The following is a 19,128-nucleotide window of genomic DNA, read 5'->3' as shown; positions in this document are numbered from 1 at the left end:
CTGTCCAATTTCGTCACGGATTGGAGAATGGGATATGTCCTTCTGGATGGAGGATAAATTATTAAACTTTGGGAAGTTCTTAGGTGTTTCTTTTGAAGGGAAGGAAGATAGGGTGCAAGAACTGTTGAGGGAGATTGAGCAACAGTCTTTTTATGAAGGTGCAGGGAGTGAGTTGGGTAAAGGTGTTAAGCAAAATAATTTAGGGAATGTAGTGGTGTACCAGAGAAGGGGTCGGGTGTGTGACAGGGAGAAAGGGACCTCGGCTAGGGGGGTGGGGAAAAGGGGGCTATTGTTACTTATGGAAGTTAAGATTCTTTCATGGAATGTGAGGGGGATGAATGACCCAAACAAAAGGGCCATCATCAAAGTGGGAGTTAGGGAGTGGGGTGCCAACCTAGTTTGTTTTCAGGAGACCAAAATGGAAGCTTTGTTGGATGCGATCGTGAGAAGTGTCTGGGGAGGTAGTTGGGTGAAATATGACTGGGTCCCAGCAACGGGAAGTGCCAGGGACATTCTTCTTATGTGGGATGATAGAAGCTTGGAGGTAAAGGAGATTAAGAAGGGAGTTTTTTCTTTAGCAGCTCTCGTCAAAGATAGAGTGAGTGGGGTGGAGTGGGGATTTGGGGTAGTGTACGGACCGGTAGGGGAAGGGTCCAAGGTGTCTTTCTGGGAGGAACTGGCCAATATTATGGGGGAATGGGACATTCCATGGGTTCTAGGGGGAGACTTTAACACTATTAAATTCCCGGAGGAGAGATTAGGGTGTAGTCTGATTTCGAGGGCCATGAAGGAGTTTTCTGACTTCATCAATGATCACTTTCTCATTAATCTCCCTCTGTCAGGGGAAAGGTTTACTTGGGCCAGGGCGGAGGATTCCAACTCAAGGTCTAGACTTGATAGATTTCAGATATCGCCCTCCTGGGATGAGCTGGTGCCGAATGTGCTGCAGATTCCTTTACCTAGGCTGACTTTAGATCATTTGCCTATCTTGCTAGATGGATGGAGAGGGAAGGGGGTGCGTGCTCCCTTCCGATTCGAGAACATGTGGTTGAAAGTGCCAGGATTTGGTGACAAAGTGAAAGAATGGTGGACAAGCTACGGGGTATCAGGTTCACATTCATTCCGTCTTTCGAAGAAACTCAAATTGCTCAAGGGAGATATTATTAGGTGGAATAAGGAGGTTTTTGGGAGGGTAGAGGTTAAAATGAGGGAGCTTATGTATGAATTGGGGAATTAGAGAGAGGGGAAGGGGCGAGGGAGCTAGATGAATCTGAGAAAGTGAGATTGGGGGAGGTTAAGAGGGAAGTAATCGAGTTAGCAATAGCTCAGGAGACTAGTTGGCGGCAAAAATCGAGGGCGCTCTGGTTAAAGAAGGGGGATTCGAATACCAAGTTTTTCCACAGGGTTGTGGTCGCAAATCGAAGGAGAAACTTCATAGAGTCCTTAATTGTGGATGGGGTGAGGATTGAGGGAGAGGAGGAGGTAAAAGGGGCGATAGTGGGGTTTTATGAGAACTTATACAAAGAGGAAGTTAGTTGGAGGCCTACTTTGAGGGGAAAGAGTTCAACCACATAGGGGAGGGAGACAGTGAGTGACTAGAAAGGGCTTTCGAGGAGGAGGAGGTACACGAGGCTGTGTCGAGTTGTGCTAGTGACAAGGCCCCCGGGTTTCTCCTTGGCCTTCTTCCAGCTCTGTTGGGACACCATTAAGGGGGAGTTGATGGAAGCCATTGAATATTTCCACGTGAATGGTGTTTTTGAGAGAAGTATCAATGCTTCTTTTATCACTATTGTACCTAAGAAAGAAGGCGCATCTTATATCAGAGACTACAGGCCTATCAGTCTTGTGGGGAGCATTTACAAGATTATTTCTAAAGTGCTCTCCAACAGACTCAAGAAGGTTCTTGACGTGTCTGTCTCGTCCTCCCAGAATGCGTTTGTGGAAGGTAAACAGATCCTGGATGCTGCTTTGGTGGCAAATGAACTTGTAGATTCCAGAAGGAAAAATAGAGAACCCGGCTTATTATGCAAGTTGGACCTTGAGAAGGCTTTCGACCATGTCAATTGGGAGTTCCTGGGTTTTATTATGATGGAGTTTGGGGAAAGATGGAGAGGATGGATCAAGTTCTGCATTTCCTCAGTCAGATTCTTGGTTAATGGTAACCCGTGTGGTTTCTTTGGCAGCTCCAGGGGTCTCAGGTAAGGTGATCCCCTATCCCCCATGCTATTCATTCTAGTGATGGATGCTCTGAGAAAAATGATGGATCGTGCGGCGGGTGGAGGCTTCTTGAGAGGATTCTCAGCTCCGATCGGGGTGCTCAGTGCCCAAAGAGTCTCTCATTTGCTTTTTGCGGACGACACCATGGTTTTCTGTGATGCCGATATGGATCAAAATCAGGACTCAAAATCAACCTCGGCAAGTGTGAGATTTTCCCGGTGGGCAAGGTCGCTAACATTGATGCTTTGTCTCATGTTCTCAGATGTAAGTTGGGCTCTCTTCCCACTACTTACCTGGGTCTACCATTGGGCGCTTTGCATAAGGATACTACGGTTTGGAATCCAGTCATTGAAAGGGTTGAAAAATGATTAGCAGGCTGGCAGAAACGGTACTTGTCAAAAGGCGGTAAGGAAGTGCTTATCAAAAGCACTTTGTCGAGTATCCCTACCTATTACTTGTCCCTGTTGCAAGCTCCTGTGAGCATCACAGAAAAACTGGAGCGGCTTCAAAGGAATTTTCTTTGGGATGCGGCGGATGGAACTAGAAAGTTTCATCTAGTGAATTGGCAGACAGCCACTTCCTCAAAGAAGTGGGGTGGACTTGGAGTAAAAGATCTTAGGATATTCAACAGACCTTTGTTAGGGAAGTGGCTGTGGAGATTCGGGGTAGAAGAGCATGCTCTATGGAGGGAGGTCATAGTAGAAAAGTACGATTCCACGGGAGGGGATTGGAGGATCAAGGCAATCACAACACCGTTCGGGTGTGGCATGTGGAGGAGCATCATGAAGAACTGGGAAGCTTTCTATGGCAACATCACTTACAGGGTGGGAGATGGAAGGAGAATCAGCTTTTGGAATCACAGGTGGTGTGGAGAGGATACTTTGAGGGTCTCTTTCCCCACGTCTTCAGAGTCTCAAACTAGAAGGAATGGATGGTCCAATAGATTCGCAAGGAGCATGAAGGGGGGTAGCATGGGACCTCTCTTTTAGAAGGAACATGCAAGATTGGGAGATTGCGGAGCTCCAAAATTTGTTGGCACTGCTATACGGGCAAGACAGGCCTCATCCATCTTGCAATTCTTGGAGATGGGGTTGCGTGGCGATGGTTTGTTCACCGTAAAGTCCTTTTACCAGAGTATGTTGGTGAGAGAGGAGGCTACTTTTCCATACTCCTCGATCTGGATTCCTAAGGCGCCCACGAAGGTGTGCTTTTTTGCATGGCTAGCGGCGAGGAGAGTGATCTTGACAGCTGAAAATCTGCGAAAGAGAGGAATTACACTTGTTAGTTGGTGCTACGTGTAAAAGCTCAGGGGAAGAAGTTGATCATCTTCTGTTGCCCTGTGTCCTCGGGCTTGTGGAGGGCAATCCTGAATCTGTTTGGTGTTCACTAGGTGATGCCAAACACTGTAAAGGAAATGCTATATAGCTGTAGGGCTGTGCATGGATCGGATCGGATTTAGCACATTTCGGATCGGATTTTCGAATTTCGGATTCTAGAAATGCAATCCGAATCCGATCCGAATTAATATCGGATCGGATCGGATTTTAAAGTTTGGATCGGATCAGATTTTCGGATTTCGGATCGGATTATTATGCCTCAAAGTTGCAAACTCATATGTATATTTTCTTTGTAAAAGAGGCAGTACAGTAAGAAAAATTCATGTTTATACAATTATGAGAGTACTATGGTGCCAATAGAGCTAAATCCATCAATTGTAAAGGTGATAACTTGGAGGAAAATGTAATGGAAGTACTAATTATCCGAATTAAAGTTTAGAATTTATACATGCCCTAATAATTTCGGATTTCGGATCGGATCGTATTAAAATTATACCAATCCGAATCCGATCCGAAATCCAAAATTTTAATAAACACAATCCGAAATCCGATCCAATCCGAAATCCGAAATTGAACGGATCGATTCGGATATCCGATCCAAATGAACAGCCCTATATAGCTGGGCCGGTTTCCGTAGAAGAAGCAAGCAAAAGGCGTGGAAGTTCGCCCCGTTAGCTCTCATGTAGACAGTTTGGGGAGAGAGAAATAAGAGAGTTTTTGAGGGGATTGAGTCTCCTTTTTCACATCTTAAGAATAGTCTTTTATCTTTGGTCGCTTTTTGGTGCACCCATATAGCCCCTACTTGTGTAGAAGATTGGGCGTCTTTTGTAGAGAATCAAGTTCCGATGTAATTCTCTACTTTTTGGTATACTTCTTGTATACGGGAGTTTTTTCTCCCTTTTGATTAATACAATTTACCTTATCAAAAAAAAAAAAACAAGTCTAAGAAAAGTACCAAATACAATTCTGTATCTTCTAAAGAAGCGGATGCAACATCATGCAGAAGGCTAATATGCTTATACCCAAAAATCCTACATATGCACAACTAAGAGCAAGCTATAGTTGAGAGCCATGCCGATAAAAAAAGGAAATCTTGACATGATCTTGATGATACGTATTCATATAATGTCTATCAGCAGAAAAAATATATGTAGTCATATAATGCCAATTAATGAATAACTATACACATGCACAAAATTGCACCACATAACCAGTTAGACTTTAGACTAGAAATGGGGCCTTCTCTTTTATTTGATAAGCAAAAGGCAATAAACAGAACATGGATGTTTTTTTTAATTGGTAAAACAGGACATGGGTATTGGTTAATGATAAGTTTACAGTAAGATCATTTCTGTCATAGTTATCTTCATAGGTGTTAAATAGTTAGAGTAAATAATCCTAGTCAAAGTAGAATATGTATTATATATATAGCGCTCATTGTATCATTGTTAATACATCAATAATTCCAGTGTATTATTTCTCACATGGAATCAGAGCGGCAGTGACAAAAAATCCGGGAAAGAAAACCCAGCTAAAAACAGTCGCCGTGCTTCAATTCCGGCGACCTTTTTAGGGCTGATTTGCGTTCCCTCCTTTTTCCTTGGTGTTGTGCAAAATCCAACACCACCACAAGGTTCCCAAGAGAGAGGCGACCAAACCCCGGAAAGATTCTCCGAAAAATACCCATTCACGTGCCCCCACGCATCACAATAGGAAATGGCCTAGCCAGGAAAAGGATGGAGAAGAGCTAAGCAAATATAATAGATAGACAAAAGACACTTACCACTGTGACAAAAAGAAGTCCAGAACACAAAGCAACTGTGTTAATAAATGTATCTGAAAGAGTGAAAGAGTGAAAGATCGAATGACTAACCAAGTTATGAGAGCTTCCAGTTAAAGTTGCTGCAAACTCCACAAATGAAACCACTTCTATTTGAAGAGCTTCAAGTTCATGAAGGCTTAGACTAGTGCTTCTGCCATTTGAATCACAACACTGTTCATTGCAATCATCAGAAGAACCTTTTTTTGATAAGGAATCATCAGAGGAACCTAGCGATGCTAGGCCAAAATAAAAAAAATTCTCCGAGAAGATGAAGTCCCAAGCTCCTTCTGCCCGGAATACATGTAGCAGCGATGGCAACAACACCAGAATTTTCCTGAATGCAAACAGAGCATGATGCTGAAGTGTATAGATAAACGTCCTGTAGAAATGAGAACAGATCAGAAACAAGAGATGGATAGAAAATAATGAGAGCAGGGGAACAACAGCTAAAATGATAGGCACCTCAATAATTCCACAGATCAAATACAGCACCCAAATACATCTCCACAAATGCAAAAACAAGATCAACGGAAGAAATGGAAAATAAAAAGATCAGAAAGATTTAAATACTTGCTGATTTACCTTAAGTGACCAGGCAGCTCCTTCTGATTTGAGCATGCTTTTATGCATGGAAAGACTGTAAGGAGAACCCTAATAATCCACTTTACAGAAAGTTCTCCATATGCTGAAGAGATTGGTAAGCTATTTCTGCCAGTGGATGCTTGGCTTTTATCTGCCTCTGCCTCTTCAGGTGAAAGAAGGAAAGAGAAAAGGACAGCACTAAGCTTGGCAACATAGTCGTGCCAATTCTTTAAATAAGGTGTACTAGGTTTGCTAGAAAGTTTTGTTTCTAGAACTTGGCTCCCAGTTGTATCTTTATCACTAGAAACAGTTATTTCCATGTCATCCTGGGCTAACAAGTTGTCAGTTTTCTCCTCGTATTCTTGAAGCATGAATGCAAGTGAACAAAAGCTATTTGCAAACTTCTGCACTCGTCCATTTTCTGATAAAAATTGCAAATTATTCAAATTCCCAAAGCTGAGACCAGGTTAAGGAGATCAACAATCATTTGGAAGAAAAATTATTCCCCAAGATAGAGCAGTATGATAGGCGTCAACATTCTTGTGCTCAACTATCAGTAGTTTAACCAAAAGGGGACTAAAATGTATAATTGTTCAAAATGAACCGATCATATCTAAATAAGCAATCAAGTTTACAAGGATGAAACTAGTGAGAACATGTAAATAGTGGTAGAAAGGATACACCGCCTCTCTAAGAACCTCCAATGAAAGAACATGGAGCTGGAACATACACGTTAAAACATTGGCATTCCTGCAAGGAGAGATGTAAATGTAACAATACCTTAAAGAAATTAAGTAATATTTCCTTTTTAATGGATTAAGTATCAGAACATGGTTATAAACTTTTTTCAGTTGCTTGACGAAAGTTTCCAAACCATTTCAATTTATGTTCATCAAAATATTAGCACAAATATGATCCTAGCAGTGGCAGGGAAGTACAAAAACCTATTTACAGAAACTAACTTTAAACAAGAGAAAGAAAAGGAAATACAAAATATCATGATGCAGCTAGGCATTACTAAATTTGCTGATTTTAGGATCAGATATAAGTCGGAACTCAAATTCTACAGATATGAAACTAAAGAGGTTGAGACTATAAAATTCAAATTAAATTTTAAGGCACTTGACACTTGTAAATGATTTACAAAATCTAAAGTCCACCCCGTTTGACACATATGTCAAACCTAAACCTCCACTTATCCTTCCACACAAGAAATGAGCAAATAGCAAGGGAAACTATCCACTGTATATCAACTTGTCACAACTTCTCTTCGTGACATTAGAAGAACATATAATCACCTAGGTTAACTAGTACAAAAATTAAAACTAGTTTCGAAATCTTAGTTCCCCATACGTCAACCATGGTTTATTAGATCTTAGCTTGCCAAATCTCAATAAAAATATAATAGATTAGATCAATATTTACTTCGATTGAAACAGAATGTAGTTTGAGCTAAATTTGATTTGCCTTTATGCTATTTTAAGAAAAAGATTAGATAAACGTTTGTTCTGTTTAGATATAACTTTTAGCAGTACAGGATTGTCACTCAGTTTCTTTTTTTGTGATAACTGTGGGAAGAAATCACCTAGTGTTATTGCATCCGCTGGGATTTGAACCTGAGGCCTCATGGTTCTCAACCCACTTCATTGGCCACTAGGTTGCACCCTTGGGTGCGACATGACACTCAGTCTTATCCAAACAAGATTTTAAAGATCTGGTCCAGAATAAAAAAACATTAATCTGCTGTCACACATAATAGCAGGATCAAACCTGTTATACCAACAGAATTCAAGATACCCAACCACTGTCCAGGGACTTCTCTGATACATTTGTATGGCTTGAGAGAATAAAGATTAAATTATATCAAAGGCGTGCAGTTAAGTCCGTTACCTTTCTGTATTTGAAGTTGAGAAATCTTTCGATCTCAAAGCACTGTTAGATGCAACTCCCAGTCCATCCAACAGAACTTCCAGTCCTCCAATACTTCGAAAATGATTCTGACCACGAGGGTTATCAATTAGTGCTAATTGAAGAGCTCTAAGAGTTAGATAATGAAGTGAAATATCTGTATCCTGTTCCTTCATATTCAACCTCTTCATGACACGCAACAGCTCTGGAAAAAAAAAGCAGTGTGAAATAACCATAGTAAATGAAAGAACATGCAGAAGGTGCAACCAGACAGGAACACGTCATCTTAATATTTTTGTGCCACGGGGAGGGGCGTGAAATACACATTTCAAAGTTATTTGGTTCTGCTGAGGGGAATTTTACTTAGAAAAGTTTATACACTTTTAGCCGACGTACTGATACTACATATGGTTAGTTTGATTACCATGACGTAATCTTAGATAAGGATCAATCTTAGCTCCTAATTGTTATCCACTGTCTTTTTGACTCACAGAAGATGGCAGGTTGCATCCCCATTGGATGCTCTTGTCCAATAAATTATACACTTATTAAATTATATCATACATCACCTTACCAAGTATAAGTATATTGGTTCTCAACTAGCTTACAATACAAGAAAAAAGGAGATGTCACCAGTCAGATGGCCCCTTAGGGAACAAGGATGAATACCCTTCACTTAACGTCTCTGTGTAAAGAATAAGTACAAAGTGAGCTTTTCTAATCCTTAACAACCCAGGCCAAAATTGGCTAGAGTGTTAGGGGAGTAGCCATGCTAATATGTGGATAACAGCTGAGCTCTGATCCACAAAACAGAGCAGTTCTACATAGATTTCAATAGTCGGCCAAGGAATCATGGAAGTTTGACATAAATATCTCCAACTTTCATTCTCTATCACTAAATAGTTGGTACTTTTAGCACATCCAAATTTGAAAAGAAATTGTCCAAAGAAGAGGCTTTAACATCAACTATCTTCCGTACCTGGTGCTAAGTGACAACTGATTTGAAATAGAAGATTTTGACAATCCATGGAAAGATGATTATGTGAAACAGATGATTTTGATAATTCATTTTCTAAACTGCTGTGACTATGCTTTTCTTGAGCCGAGGGTTTACCAGAAACAGCCTCTCTACCTTCACAAGGTAGGCTGTATACACACTACCCTCCCCGGACGCCACTTGTGGGACTACACTGAGTATGTTGTTGTTGTTGTTGTTTGTAGCTGAGAGGTAGAAACTAGAAGCCAGAAAGCTAGTAAGTATTATGTGTGAGAAATTTTTATCAGGCAATACTACAGTTTTTTAACTGGCTGCATTTCTACCAGGTTAAACCAGTATTATCAAAAGCGAAAAGCACAAAAAAACTTAAAGGTCTGTTGGGGCTTTAAGGAAGAAAGGCGCAAAATGGAGAAAAACTACAAATATGTATGTGTAGTCCAAGACTAATATCTATAAGCATGAATACCAAATATATGGACAAAGAAATTGAAGAAAATTTATAAAAAAGTGAAATATCAATTGTTTAGTGTCACCTCTTCAGGATTACGCTCATTGGCAAGGAAAAGTATGCCTTAGACCCTTGATGACAACACTGAAGTGCCCACTAAGAGAGGCAAAGCGCTCAACATGTTTTGAGCCTCGCTTCAGGGCTTAAGCGCGCTTTAAGCGCGCCTTTGATAATACTGGGTTAAAGTATTGCTTCTTTTTGGTATATCTAGTTAAGTGAGTTACTTAAGGTCAGAATAAACAAAAGAAATGTCAAGACACATGTTAAATGACAATTCTTTTAGTGCCCTATTGGCTAGCACCCTCCACTTCCAACCAAGAGGTTGTGAGTTCGAGTCACTCCAAGAGCAAGGTGGGGAATTTCTTGGAGGGAGGGAGCCGAGGGTCTATCGGAAACAACCTCTCTACCCCAGGGTAGGGGTAAGGTCTGCGTACACACTACCCTCCCCAAACCCCACTAGTGGGATTATACTGGGTTGTTGTTGTTGTTGTTAGTGCCCTCATCATACAGTGTGCTATGGAAAATGTGATTCTGAAAGAATCTAGGACCATTATATCCACCGTATCAAAATAACTACACATTTAAAGAGGTTCAGTGCTAGAAAAGAAAATTGGGACTGCCTACCTTACCTAATAACCAGTTGAGACCACCAGCTTCCATTACAGAGACAATTGCCTTTTGACGCCACATTATCATTGTTTCAGAATCAGACGCATCTACACCAGTAACGACATCTCGTATTTCAACACTTCTAGGCCCAAAAATCTCCATGTAACCCCAATTCAACCAAGCCTTTTCGGATTTGCTGAAATGCAAGTTAATAAAGCTACCAATTACAAACACCACATATAAAAGAATGTTTTGGAGAATTGTTGTCTTCTCTGCAACAGGGTTTGACAAAGCTTCGTCGGCCGAAAGAGCACTAGCAATAGCCTTCAGTTGAACAACAGCAGCTGAAATAAATAAACCTCATTATTAAATGTGCTAGATAACTATATATTCGGACAGGGAACATCTAACTGGATAACGACACATTGCAAGTATAAAAGTCAAATGTATTTCAGGAATGAGCAACTAAGTAACTAGTCTCAAGAGTGATCCTAAAACTGACTAAGAAAATATAACAGATGGTGCAGAATATGAAATACGGTATATTAAGAAGGTATCAAATTCATTCAAGTTTCCTGCTTCAAAAGATGCCTGCACTTCTTCTATAGCAATGTAAGATCTTAAAGCATGCAAAGGACAGAGGACAATCATGCTCAAGACATAATAAAATGGAAACAACAAACGACCAAACCCTTCCATCTCTTACTAAATGCACCTACGACAGTGAAAACAAAACATAGAGGTCCCAATCTCTCCCAGAAGCATCAATTATCCTATATTTGCCTCTCTTATACTTGAAGCCCCTGATAGTCTTTTTCTTTTTTTCTTTTTTTCTTTTTTTCTTTTTTTCTTTTTTTCTTTTTTTCTTTTTTTCTATTCAAATCACGCCAAGCTTCCTTCATACTTGTGCTCTATTCTCTTCCACTCTATTCTTTTTGCATATCAAAATCCCCACAGACTACAATCTGAGCCAGAAAAACTACTAGCCAAGTGAGCTTCAGTGTTGTCACAGGCGCGCTTATGCCCTGAAGCGAGGCTCAAAATACGTTGACCGCTTCGCCTTGCTTTGTGGGCGCTTTAGTGTCGCATCAAAGCTCTAAGTCATACTTTTCCTTGCCAATGAGTGTAATCCTGAACATGCGTCCTTAAACAATTGATATTTCACTTTATTGTGAATTTTTTTTCAATTTCATTGTTCATATATTTGTTATTCATGCTTATAATGATTAGTCTTGGACTACATGCATATTTTTTACTTTTTCTTCCGTTGCGCTTTTTTTCATTAAAGCCCACGCTTTATTTGCGCTTTGCGCTTAAAATCCCAATGGACCTTAGAGCTTTTTTGCGCTTTTCGCCTTTGATAACACTGGTGAGCTTTATTACCATTTAATGGAAGAACAGTTGCGGAACACCAGACACTAACAGGAATATCACTAACAAGTCAACAACATAGCCACTTTATGCTCTTCGTGGACTTTTTCCCCAATTCCCATAAAAATTGCAGTCTGAGCAAAAAAAGATTGACTAGGTACTAAAGAAATGTTAATAGCAAGAAGTAAACTATATTCCCAATTAATGGAGGAAGAATATTCAAATTGAAAGACAGAGCATAAAAGACATGACATCAGCATAAGTAAGACCAATATGTTTCACCAATCTGTACAGACAGAATGCAACAAACAGATAAATTCGCACATATAGAGGCAGGCTTAGAAGTAAATCACCCAAAACACATGAAAGAATGAGTTCAGCATTGCTTGATGGAAATATACCCTTCATTAATGCTGTAAGCTTCTGAATACCACCATAGTAGCCAAGAACTCTGCAATTGTGCAATGACCGAGTAATAACAGTCAAAGCATCCAAGACAGGCAGCCCTTCAGATGTTATTGTAGACGAATTTCTTGATAGGTCTGCAATTCATCACATTGTTATGGCATTACTGAATTATCATCAGTAGAAACAAACAAATACTTCATGATGTAGTATTAAAATATCTAATGTCGGAAACATGTACCTGCACTTTTATCAGAATCTTTCTTATACCGCAATCACGATACAAATTAGCAAACAAGAGAACTTTAGGAATAGAACAATGTGGACCGTATGAAAAGAGTTATAGAAGAGCTTTTGATGGAATTGAGAAGGACTTTGTACACTTGAGGAATAGCCTCTTATTCCTTATTTCCTTTTGGTGCACCCACGAGATCCCCGTAGGCATAGAAGATTGGGTGTCATTTATAGAGAATCGTATCTTTTTGTAAGGTTTACTACTTTTTGGTATACTTCTCGTATACGGGTGTTTTTTCCCCATTCTTAATAAAATCTTATTACTTGCTCAATCAAAACAAAAAGCAAAGCAACAACAACCCAATTGAATCCCACAATTGGGGTCTGGGGAGGGTAGTGTGTATGCAGACCTTACCCCTACCCAAAACAAAAAGCAAAGCAATTCTCAATAAAGTTAGATTTAGAAAAATGCACTTTTCACCAACCCAACTTTCTTTTAACCATACCAAAGGGTGAAGAACCAACTTACGTTCATTAACAAGTGCTATCATTTGTGCAACTTCCTCAACGAGGAGGGCTATAATTTCAGTAGGATGACCAAATGAGCAGCCAACCACAACATCTCCAAAATGCTGTGAATCTACGGGCTGCACAAAGGCGGGATCCTCGGGAGATTGAAGAGGGTTAATTGGTTCCCAATCACGATACACAATTAGGAATTGTTTCAAAAAGATATGAAATAACCTTCTCTTTTCAACCTGAAAAAAAAACACAACGCACAAAAGATTATGATGCTTAAACAGAGGAAGTTGGGAAAGAATTAGAGAGAATGCAAGTACTCTTCCCACCCAGCTACCTAAAGGCTAAAGCTGATCCACATCATAACATTCTCATAGGAAAACAAGGTATTGAGAAACAAAAATCAACTTATTTCAAACTGCATGTACCAAAAACCAGCAGTGACCCTTGATATGAGCATATTCCCACCTAAGTTGCTCGGACTCGGGTGCGGGTATCCGATACGGGGACGGATTCGAGTATCGGATTCGGCAAAATCTAAATTTTAAGACTCGGGGGTGCGGATCCGGATATGGATACGGGTGCGGGGATTCGGCTAATAAAAAATAGAGCTACAAAAATATTGTAAATTTTGAGAGATATTCTGTGAAAAACTTACATGAATATTGTACAATTCAATCTTTCATTCTCCATGATGGACATTATTCTTTCATTGTTCTAAATTTGTTTTATTTTTGATTTTGAGAAATTAAAATCTCAATTTTTCTCCCAAATTTGTCGATGGACTCCGGTCAAAATGTCCGAAGTCAGTTGACCGTATCTGGCACGTATCCCGTCCCCGTATCCGTCCCGTATCCGGACGGGAACGGCACCAAAATCGAAGAGTCCGCGCAACTTAGATTCCCACCACATAAATTCTAGAAAGTTAAGCCAGCACCTCAAGCCCAAAACGTATATAAAACAAAATATCATCCATGCCACATCACTACGAGATAGAAAGATTTCTATATAGACTCGGCCATTATGTCACACCATTATCAGGCCAATGCAGCACTACCATTTTGGCTTACTTATCAAGGATTTTATGCAATCTAAAAGAGTCAATTCTAAAGAAATTAGGAAAATGGAAGGCAAAACTCTGAATCCATATAAGAAAGTTTAGCTCAATTAGCACTGCACTTTGAGATAATGGCCAAAACTTAAATATCAAAGAGTACACAGCAAACGATCAGAGATTTAACTTTAAGTCACCAATGAACCAATAATCTTACATCTATATTCAAGAAAGAGAGAAAAATTAAATTGCATGGTTATCTTTTCACCAGTATTGAGCAACGCACTTCAAAGGCGTTTATGGAAGGCGTTTATTGTATTCTAAAGAGATGAATAAAACACATAGAACCCTATGATTATAAGTGAGCATATCCACAACAGACAACTGATAATGGACAAAACAAGCATAGAAGAAATGCATCGGATTCTTCCAGCCCCATGAACTGATTGAGGAGCTTGTTTTGGAAGCTGAAATATAAGTTGTGTAGTACAAAGGTAAATCTTAAAGAATGCTTTAGACCATTAGTAATTTCAAAACAAAAGTTGGTGCAAAAGGCTGTAACAATGAGAATAAAGCTAGAAAATCACATACTGCTGTCTCAAACAGAGACAAAGAGAAGTTTTAACTGAATCATCTTTAAAGAACCTAACCACAGTGATCCTTCTTTCCTTGTTGTTTAACTAATAACTAACAAGCCATTAGAAAGACGTATTACCAGCAATGAAATCAATATAATTGACCTAACTAGCGAAAGGAGAACATAGAAATCAAAGCAAAAGCATCATTTCCTGGCATCATCAGTCAAATAACCATTCAAAATAAACTATAATACTTTTTACCATGTTCCCTATTATCCTGACCTAATCCTCCATCACATAAACTAGCCTTGAAAAACAACAAATTCCACATCCAAAACCATCTTAGCAAGAATGTGGACACAAACTACAAGTTGCAACGTATCAACAAGTGAAGTTCACTGTTTCACAATTGTAACTGCCTTAGGAACAAACGGCAGCTCGGTTCACTAAGCTCCCGCTATGCGCGGGGTTCGGAGAAGGACCGGATCACAAGGGTCTATTGTATACAGCCTTACCCTGCATTTCTGCAAGAGGCTTTTTCCACGGTTCGAACCCGTGAAAGAAAATGAAAGAAACTGCCTTAGGAACACATGAAAGAAAATGGCATCCACAGAGAATTTTTGGGATCATTACAACATACCTTATCAGGGGCATTCTCGTATCTTGACCAGAGAGTATTCAGAATTGCCTCATCCCCGACCTCACTGAAAAGCAAAAAAATGGCATATCTGACCATGGCCTAGAAAATATAAGCTGACAAGAGAATCATTTAATATCTACTTACATATTCATAGGCTTGAAATTCATAAGAAAGAGAATAAAAGGGTTATGATGGCAATAGGTCATGCTTATGTCATGTTACAGGTTTTACATGTCAAAAGTCAGTTGTCTCTAGTAGTGACTAATGTTAAGAATAAACTTATGTCAATATTTACATGTCAAAAATCAATTGTCTCTAGTAGTGACTAATGTTAAGAATAAACTTATGTCAAGCTTTAAGAAATATGAGCTATTCAAAATAGACCCTGAGCTACTCCAGCCATCATCACCCATCAGTACGGTTGTCTTTGGTGGTCAAAGTGCAGATTCTTTATCATGGTATCACGGTGCCAGCTTTTTGGCATCATTTAAGCAGCTTACATGTGTTATCAAGACGCATACACCAAGTCTGTCATAAGTCCACACAATTACAAGACCTAGGTCATGTTAATCCAAAGGTCATGTGAGGAAGAAGTAGAACTGAAGAAGTTCACGATAAAAAGATGTCAGGTGAGGTAAATATCCTTTAATAAGGTAAATAATGTAATTGATGCTATGGGAATCCCCGTATAGTAGAAGTATACCAATAAGTAGAGAACCTTGATCTCTACAGAAGTCACTGAATCACCTAAACAAAGAGGGACATCATGGCTGAACCAAAAACGAAACTATGGACAACAGGATATTCCTCGATTGTACAAAGTCATTCACACAAGCTCTCAGACACTCTCTATTTCTCTCCTTCCATATAATCCACATAAGAGCCAGGGACCAACTTCAATGTCGAGGGTCTTCTCTTCCTTCTTCTGAAACCCCAACTAAACAGAATCTCCTTTATTGTGTTCGACACTTCGAAAATTCAAAGTCACCCACCACAGATGCACTATACCTCCTTCCTTCCCTGTGGTTGGCTGCTTTTTCTTCCTTTTTCCGTACTTCAGGAGGAAGAGGCTATTTGATAGTGCGACGAGAGGCAATCTCACATCTTCTCTCAAGCATCTACAATAGCACCTGCTTACCTAAATGATCCTCCTCTTCATAAAATTTTCAGCTGTCAGTATCATTTTCCTGGTGTCTAACCACGCAAAGAAGCAACCCTTCTAAGCCAGTATTGTCAAAGGCTCATTTCAGGCGCGCTTAAGCCCTGAAGCTCAGAAAAACTCAAGGAGGGCGCTTCGCCTCGCTTTAGTTGCGCTTCAATATAAGGCAAGGCACTAAGGCGTGCGCCCCATTGACCATGAGTTCTCTCTTGAATTAAGCGGCACTAAACAACAACTATAATCAGAAATAAGTGTATTAGCTGCTAAGGGAAACATTATGAATGAATTTTTTACTTTGTTCTTGAATTACATATAATTTTTATTTATTTCCTTCATTGCGCCTTTTTTAACTAAAGCCCACACTTTAAGTACGCTTTGCGCTTAAAGCCCAAATAGACCTAGAGCGCTTTTTAGAGCTTTTCGCCCTTGACAACACTGTTCTAAGCGCCCTTGGGATCGAAGAAGATGCTGAAATCCACTATATGAGGTAAGTATTATAACCCAAGAAACCAACGACAATCCTAGGCTACTCATTGGCTAATAGGATGGTACATATGAGAGGATGACCAAACAAATTTTGAAGAAATAGTAACAGTTTCAGCAACCAAGTCGAGTTTATGAAGTTAAAAAACTAAGCTTCAGAAAGACATAAATGAGCAAGAAAAGAGAAGCCATAGGTTTTTGGTGTATAAGTTGTTAGCTTTATTTGGTGAAGAAGGTTGAAACGTTGGTTCTTGGTTCGTTCTTTGATGAAAGACAAAAAGGAACCAAGTCACATGAGAAACCCAAAAAACATTAGTATCTAGCGGAAAACTTAACAGAGGGACTTTTTGGTCAACTTTGACAGACTTAAGGGATGTCCCTTGTTAAGTGAGATATTATAAGGATGTTCTTAAAGTCTAGGTGAAACATTAAGGATGATATTGGTTAAAAACTCTTTGTACTTTCATATGATATTTTGAAACAAGCTGTTATGGGGTACTATTTGGTTTCATAAACTTTATCATAACCAAATCTAGAATCAACTTATGGTATTCGGCTTCAAAAACTTGTCCAGTTCTATTAGCTTGGTTTTGGATATTGAGAGTCGAATAGAATGCACCATTTTATGTATTGGCAAAATACATAGATAGTCGCTCAAACTTGACATCAACTCTCGGACAAGCACTTCACTTTTACAAGTGATCATATAGAGATCTCTACTTGACACGGGTGTGCCTCTTAGACACATGAGTTTGACCTGGCACAACGAGTGTGTCATCTTTACAATTGAGCGTGTTTCCAACTAAAAGTACAGTGGAATTCTTGTTTACAGTGAAAAGATAAATTAGTTCATCTAAGTACATGAATTTACTTAGCATGTGTCTTAAGGAAATTAATTTAAGAATACATGTATGGTTTAATTCATCTACTACAAAAAAGTGAACGTTTAGAACTAAATCATGATACATGTACTAGACTAGGTCAGTGGCGAAGCTAGAAAATATTTCAAGGGTGTTCAAACTTGTACAAGAAAAATAAAAATTGTGGAGAGTGAAGCTCGAACCCGCGCCCATGAGGCCCTTTTGACCACCCTTTGCCACTGAGCTATGAATCTTCATTGTTGCAAGGGTGTTCAATATGTAGTACATGCATGTAAATCCAAAATTTTACCTATATACACAGTGTTAATTTTCCGACATTTTCCGACGAAGGGTGGTCAACTACACTGTAGCTTTGCCCCTGGACTAGGTACATACTAGAAGAATTCCTACAAAATACTTATCTATTTGTGTAAGCCAAATTGGAAGAAGGAAGAGGTATGCTTTTCTGCATATGTCTTCAAAAGACATGATTTATTGAGAGTATTCCTTCTCTCCCGAATTTCTAACAGGAAGGCCTCAAGATTTGATTTTATTTTTAATTCAAACATTTTGTAGGAAGAAGTTGCACCTAGAGTAATTGTTTTACTTTAAATGCCAAAACAAAACAAAAAACACTAACAGATGATAGCTACCACAGACTAGGGTTACCTGAAGTGGATGAGTGGAGTAGGTGGGGAGAACCTCTCGAGTGGTGAACCAGAACTCGATTCTCCACCATGGCTACCCGAACTCCTTCGGATAAGGCCCGCGACACCCTTTACAATGTTCATGCTTCCCCCAAAGTATCGAAAAAAACACGATCAAGACTTGAAAAGCCAACAATCAATGCAAGAAAGACTATTCCAGCTCACCATCACTTCATCAAACCTCAATACTTGTACCTGTTTTTCCCATACAAATTAACAGCTTAGAAAGCTTTTCAGGTAAAAATCAAATAAAACAAAACCATGATTAAATTTTACTAGATTACAAACTCGAGTTTATACTCAATAGCTTAATATACAGAACTTTGACCAACTTATCAATGAACGTTTTACTCAATAGCGTCAAGTATTCATGATTAACGGTACAACAATAACAATAATACTTTCAACATCTATACATCAGTTTAGCTATTTGATAACAACTACGTACAATAATTAAAAATAGATTACTAGTGAAATTAATTTGTGAATTTAATAAGGTGATGATTTAAGAGCGGGAATAAGTCAATAGAGGTCAATGATTGAAGAGATAAATGCAGAATTTGATGCAAGTGAAATGAACAATTTACCTTGTCGAAATCAATTGGAAGAACCGATCAAATGGGGAAAATTTTAGGGTTTTACGTATGAAAAATCAAGATCTATGATTGTGTTTGAAGATTTATAATAATTGCGTGAAAATAAAAAGATTAAAAGCTAAAGAGAGATTATATTATACTAACTATAATATGGACATCTTCTGCAGCAGGAGAGTTTACTTAATGTCGAAATTACCCCTGAGACCGTGAGACGACTGATTTACCGATTTAAGGAGTTTGCCAAAGTTACGACGTCGTTTTAATTCTTTGTGCTTATATTTGACCGTTGAGAACTAAAGTTGATCGGTGCTTTGCTGTCTGTTCAATGAGATTCTTTTTCAATTAGGAAACTTTTTTTTATAGGGAATTATAAAGTCAATTTATCATTAATCAATTATTAAAAATAAATAATTAAAAGGGAATCATACATAAATGCTCAAATAAGTTTCAACTTACCAACCTATAACCATTAATCATAAACTTATCAAAACTAGCCTAGAACATATAAAAATTAGAAACCCAAATAAATAAGCTTATTTCTC

At 38.9% G+C, this 19,128-nt stretch overlaps 1 protein-coding gene across 4 annotated transcripts in view; it reads right to left on the bottom strand.

Moving 5' to 3' along the window:
* Window positions 1–18,733, bottom strand: part of LOC104106275 (BEACH domain-containing protein B) — a 54,116-nt gene extending 35,383 nt beyond the window's left edge. For 2 of the 4 annotated variants that reach the window (XM_009614779.4, XM_033658698.2), the window contains exons 1-10: window positions 18,578–18,733; window positions 17,953–18,185; window positions 14,782–14,845; window positions 12,520–12,748; window positions 11,753–11,893; window positions 10,001–10,324; window positions 7,849–8,071; window positions 6,640–6,708; window positions 5,959–6,414; window positions 5,428–5,755 (exon numbers count right to left, since the gene is read on the bottom strand). In XM_009614779.4, the coding sequence (XP_009613074.1) occupies window positions 5,428–5,755; window positions 5,959–6,414; window positions 6,640–6,708; window positions 7,849–8,071; window positions 10,001–10,324; window positions 11,753–11,893; window positions 12,520–12,748; window positions 14,782–14,845; window positions 17,953–18,074 (1,956 nt within the window). In that variant the 5' untranslated portion in view covers window positions 18,075–18,185; window positions 18,578–18,733. Of the gene's footprint in view, window positions 1–5,427; window positions 5,756–5,958; window positions 6,415–6,639; window positions 6,709–7,848; window positions 8,072–9,995; window positions 10,325–11,752; window positions 11,894–12,519; window positions 12,749–14,781; window positions 14,846–17,952; window positions 18,186–18,577 lie in introns of those variants that run through there. The other 2 variants (XM_018774198.3, XM_018774199.2) reach the window with 2 other exon arrangements.
* Between the last annotated feature and the right edge of the window lie 395 nt (window positions 18,734–19,128).

Source organism: Nicotiana tomentosiformis, chromosome 4 (genome assembly GCF_000390325.3).
Source record: "Nicotiana tomentosiformis chromosome 4, ASM39032v3, whole genome shotgun sequence".
Lineage (NCBI taxonomy): Eukaryota > Viridiplantae > Streptophyta > Magnoliopsida > Solanales > Solanaceae > Nicotiana > Nicotiana tomentosiformis.
This window is presented reverse-complemented; position numbering and strand designations above follow the sequence as displayed.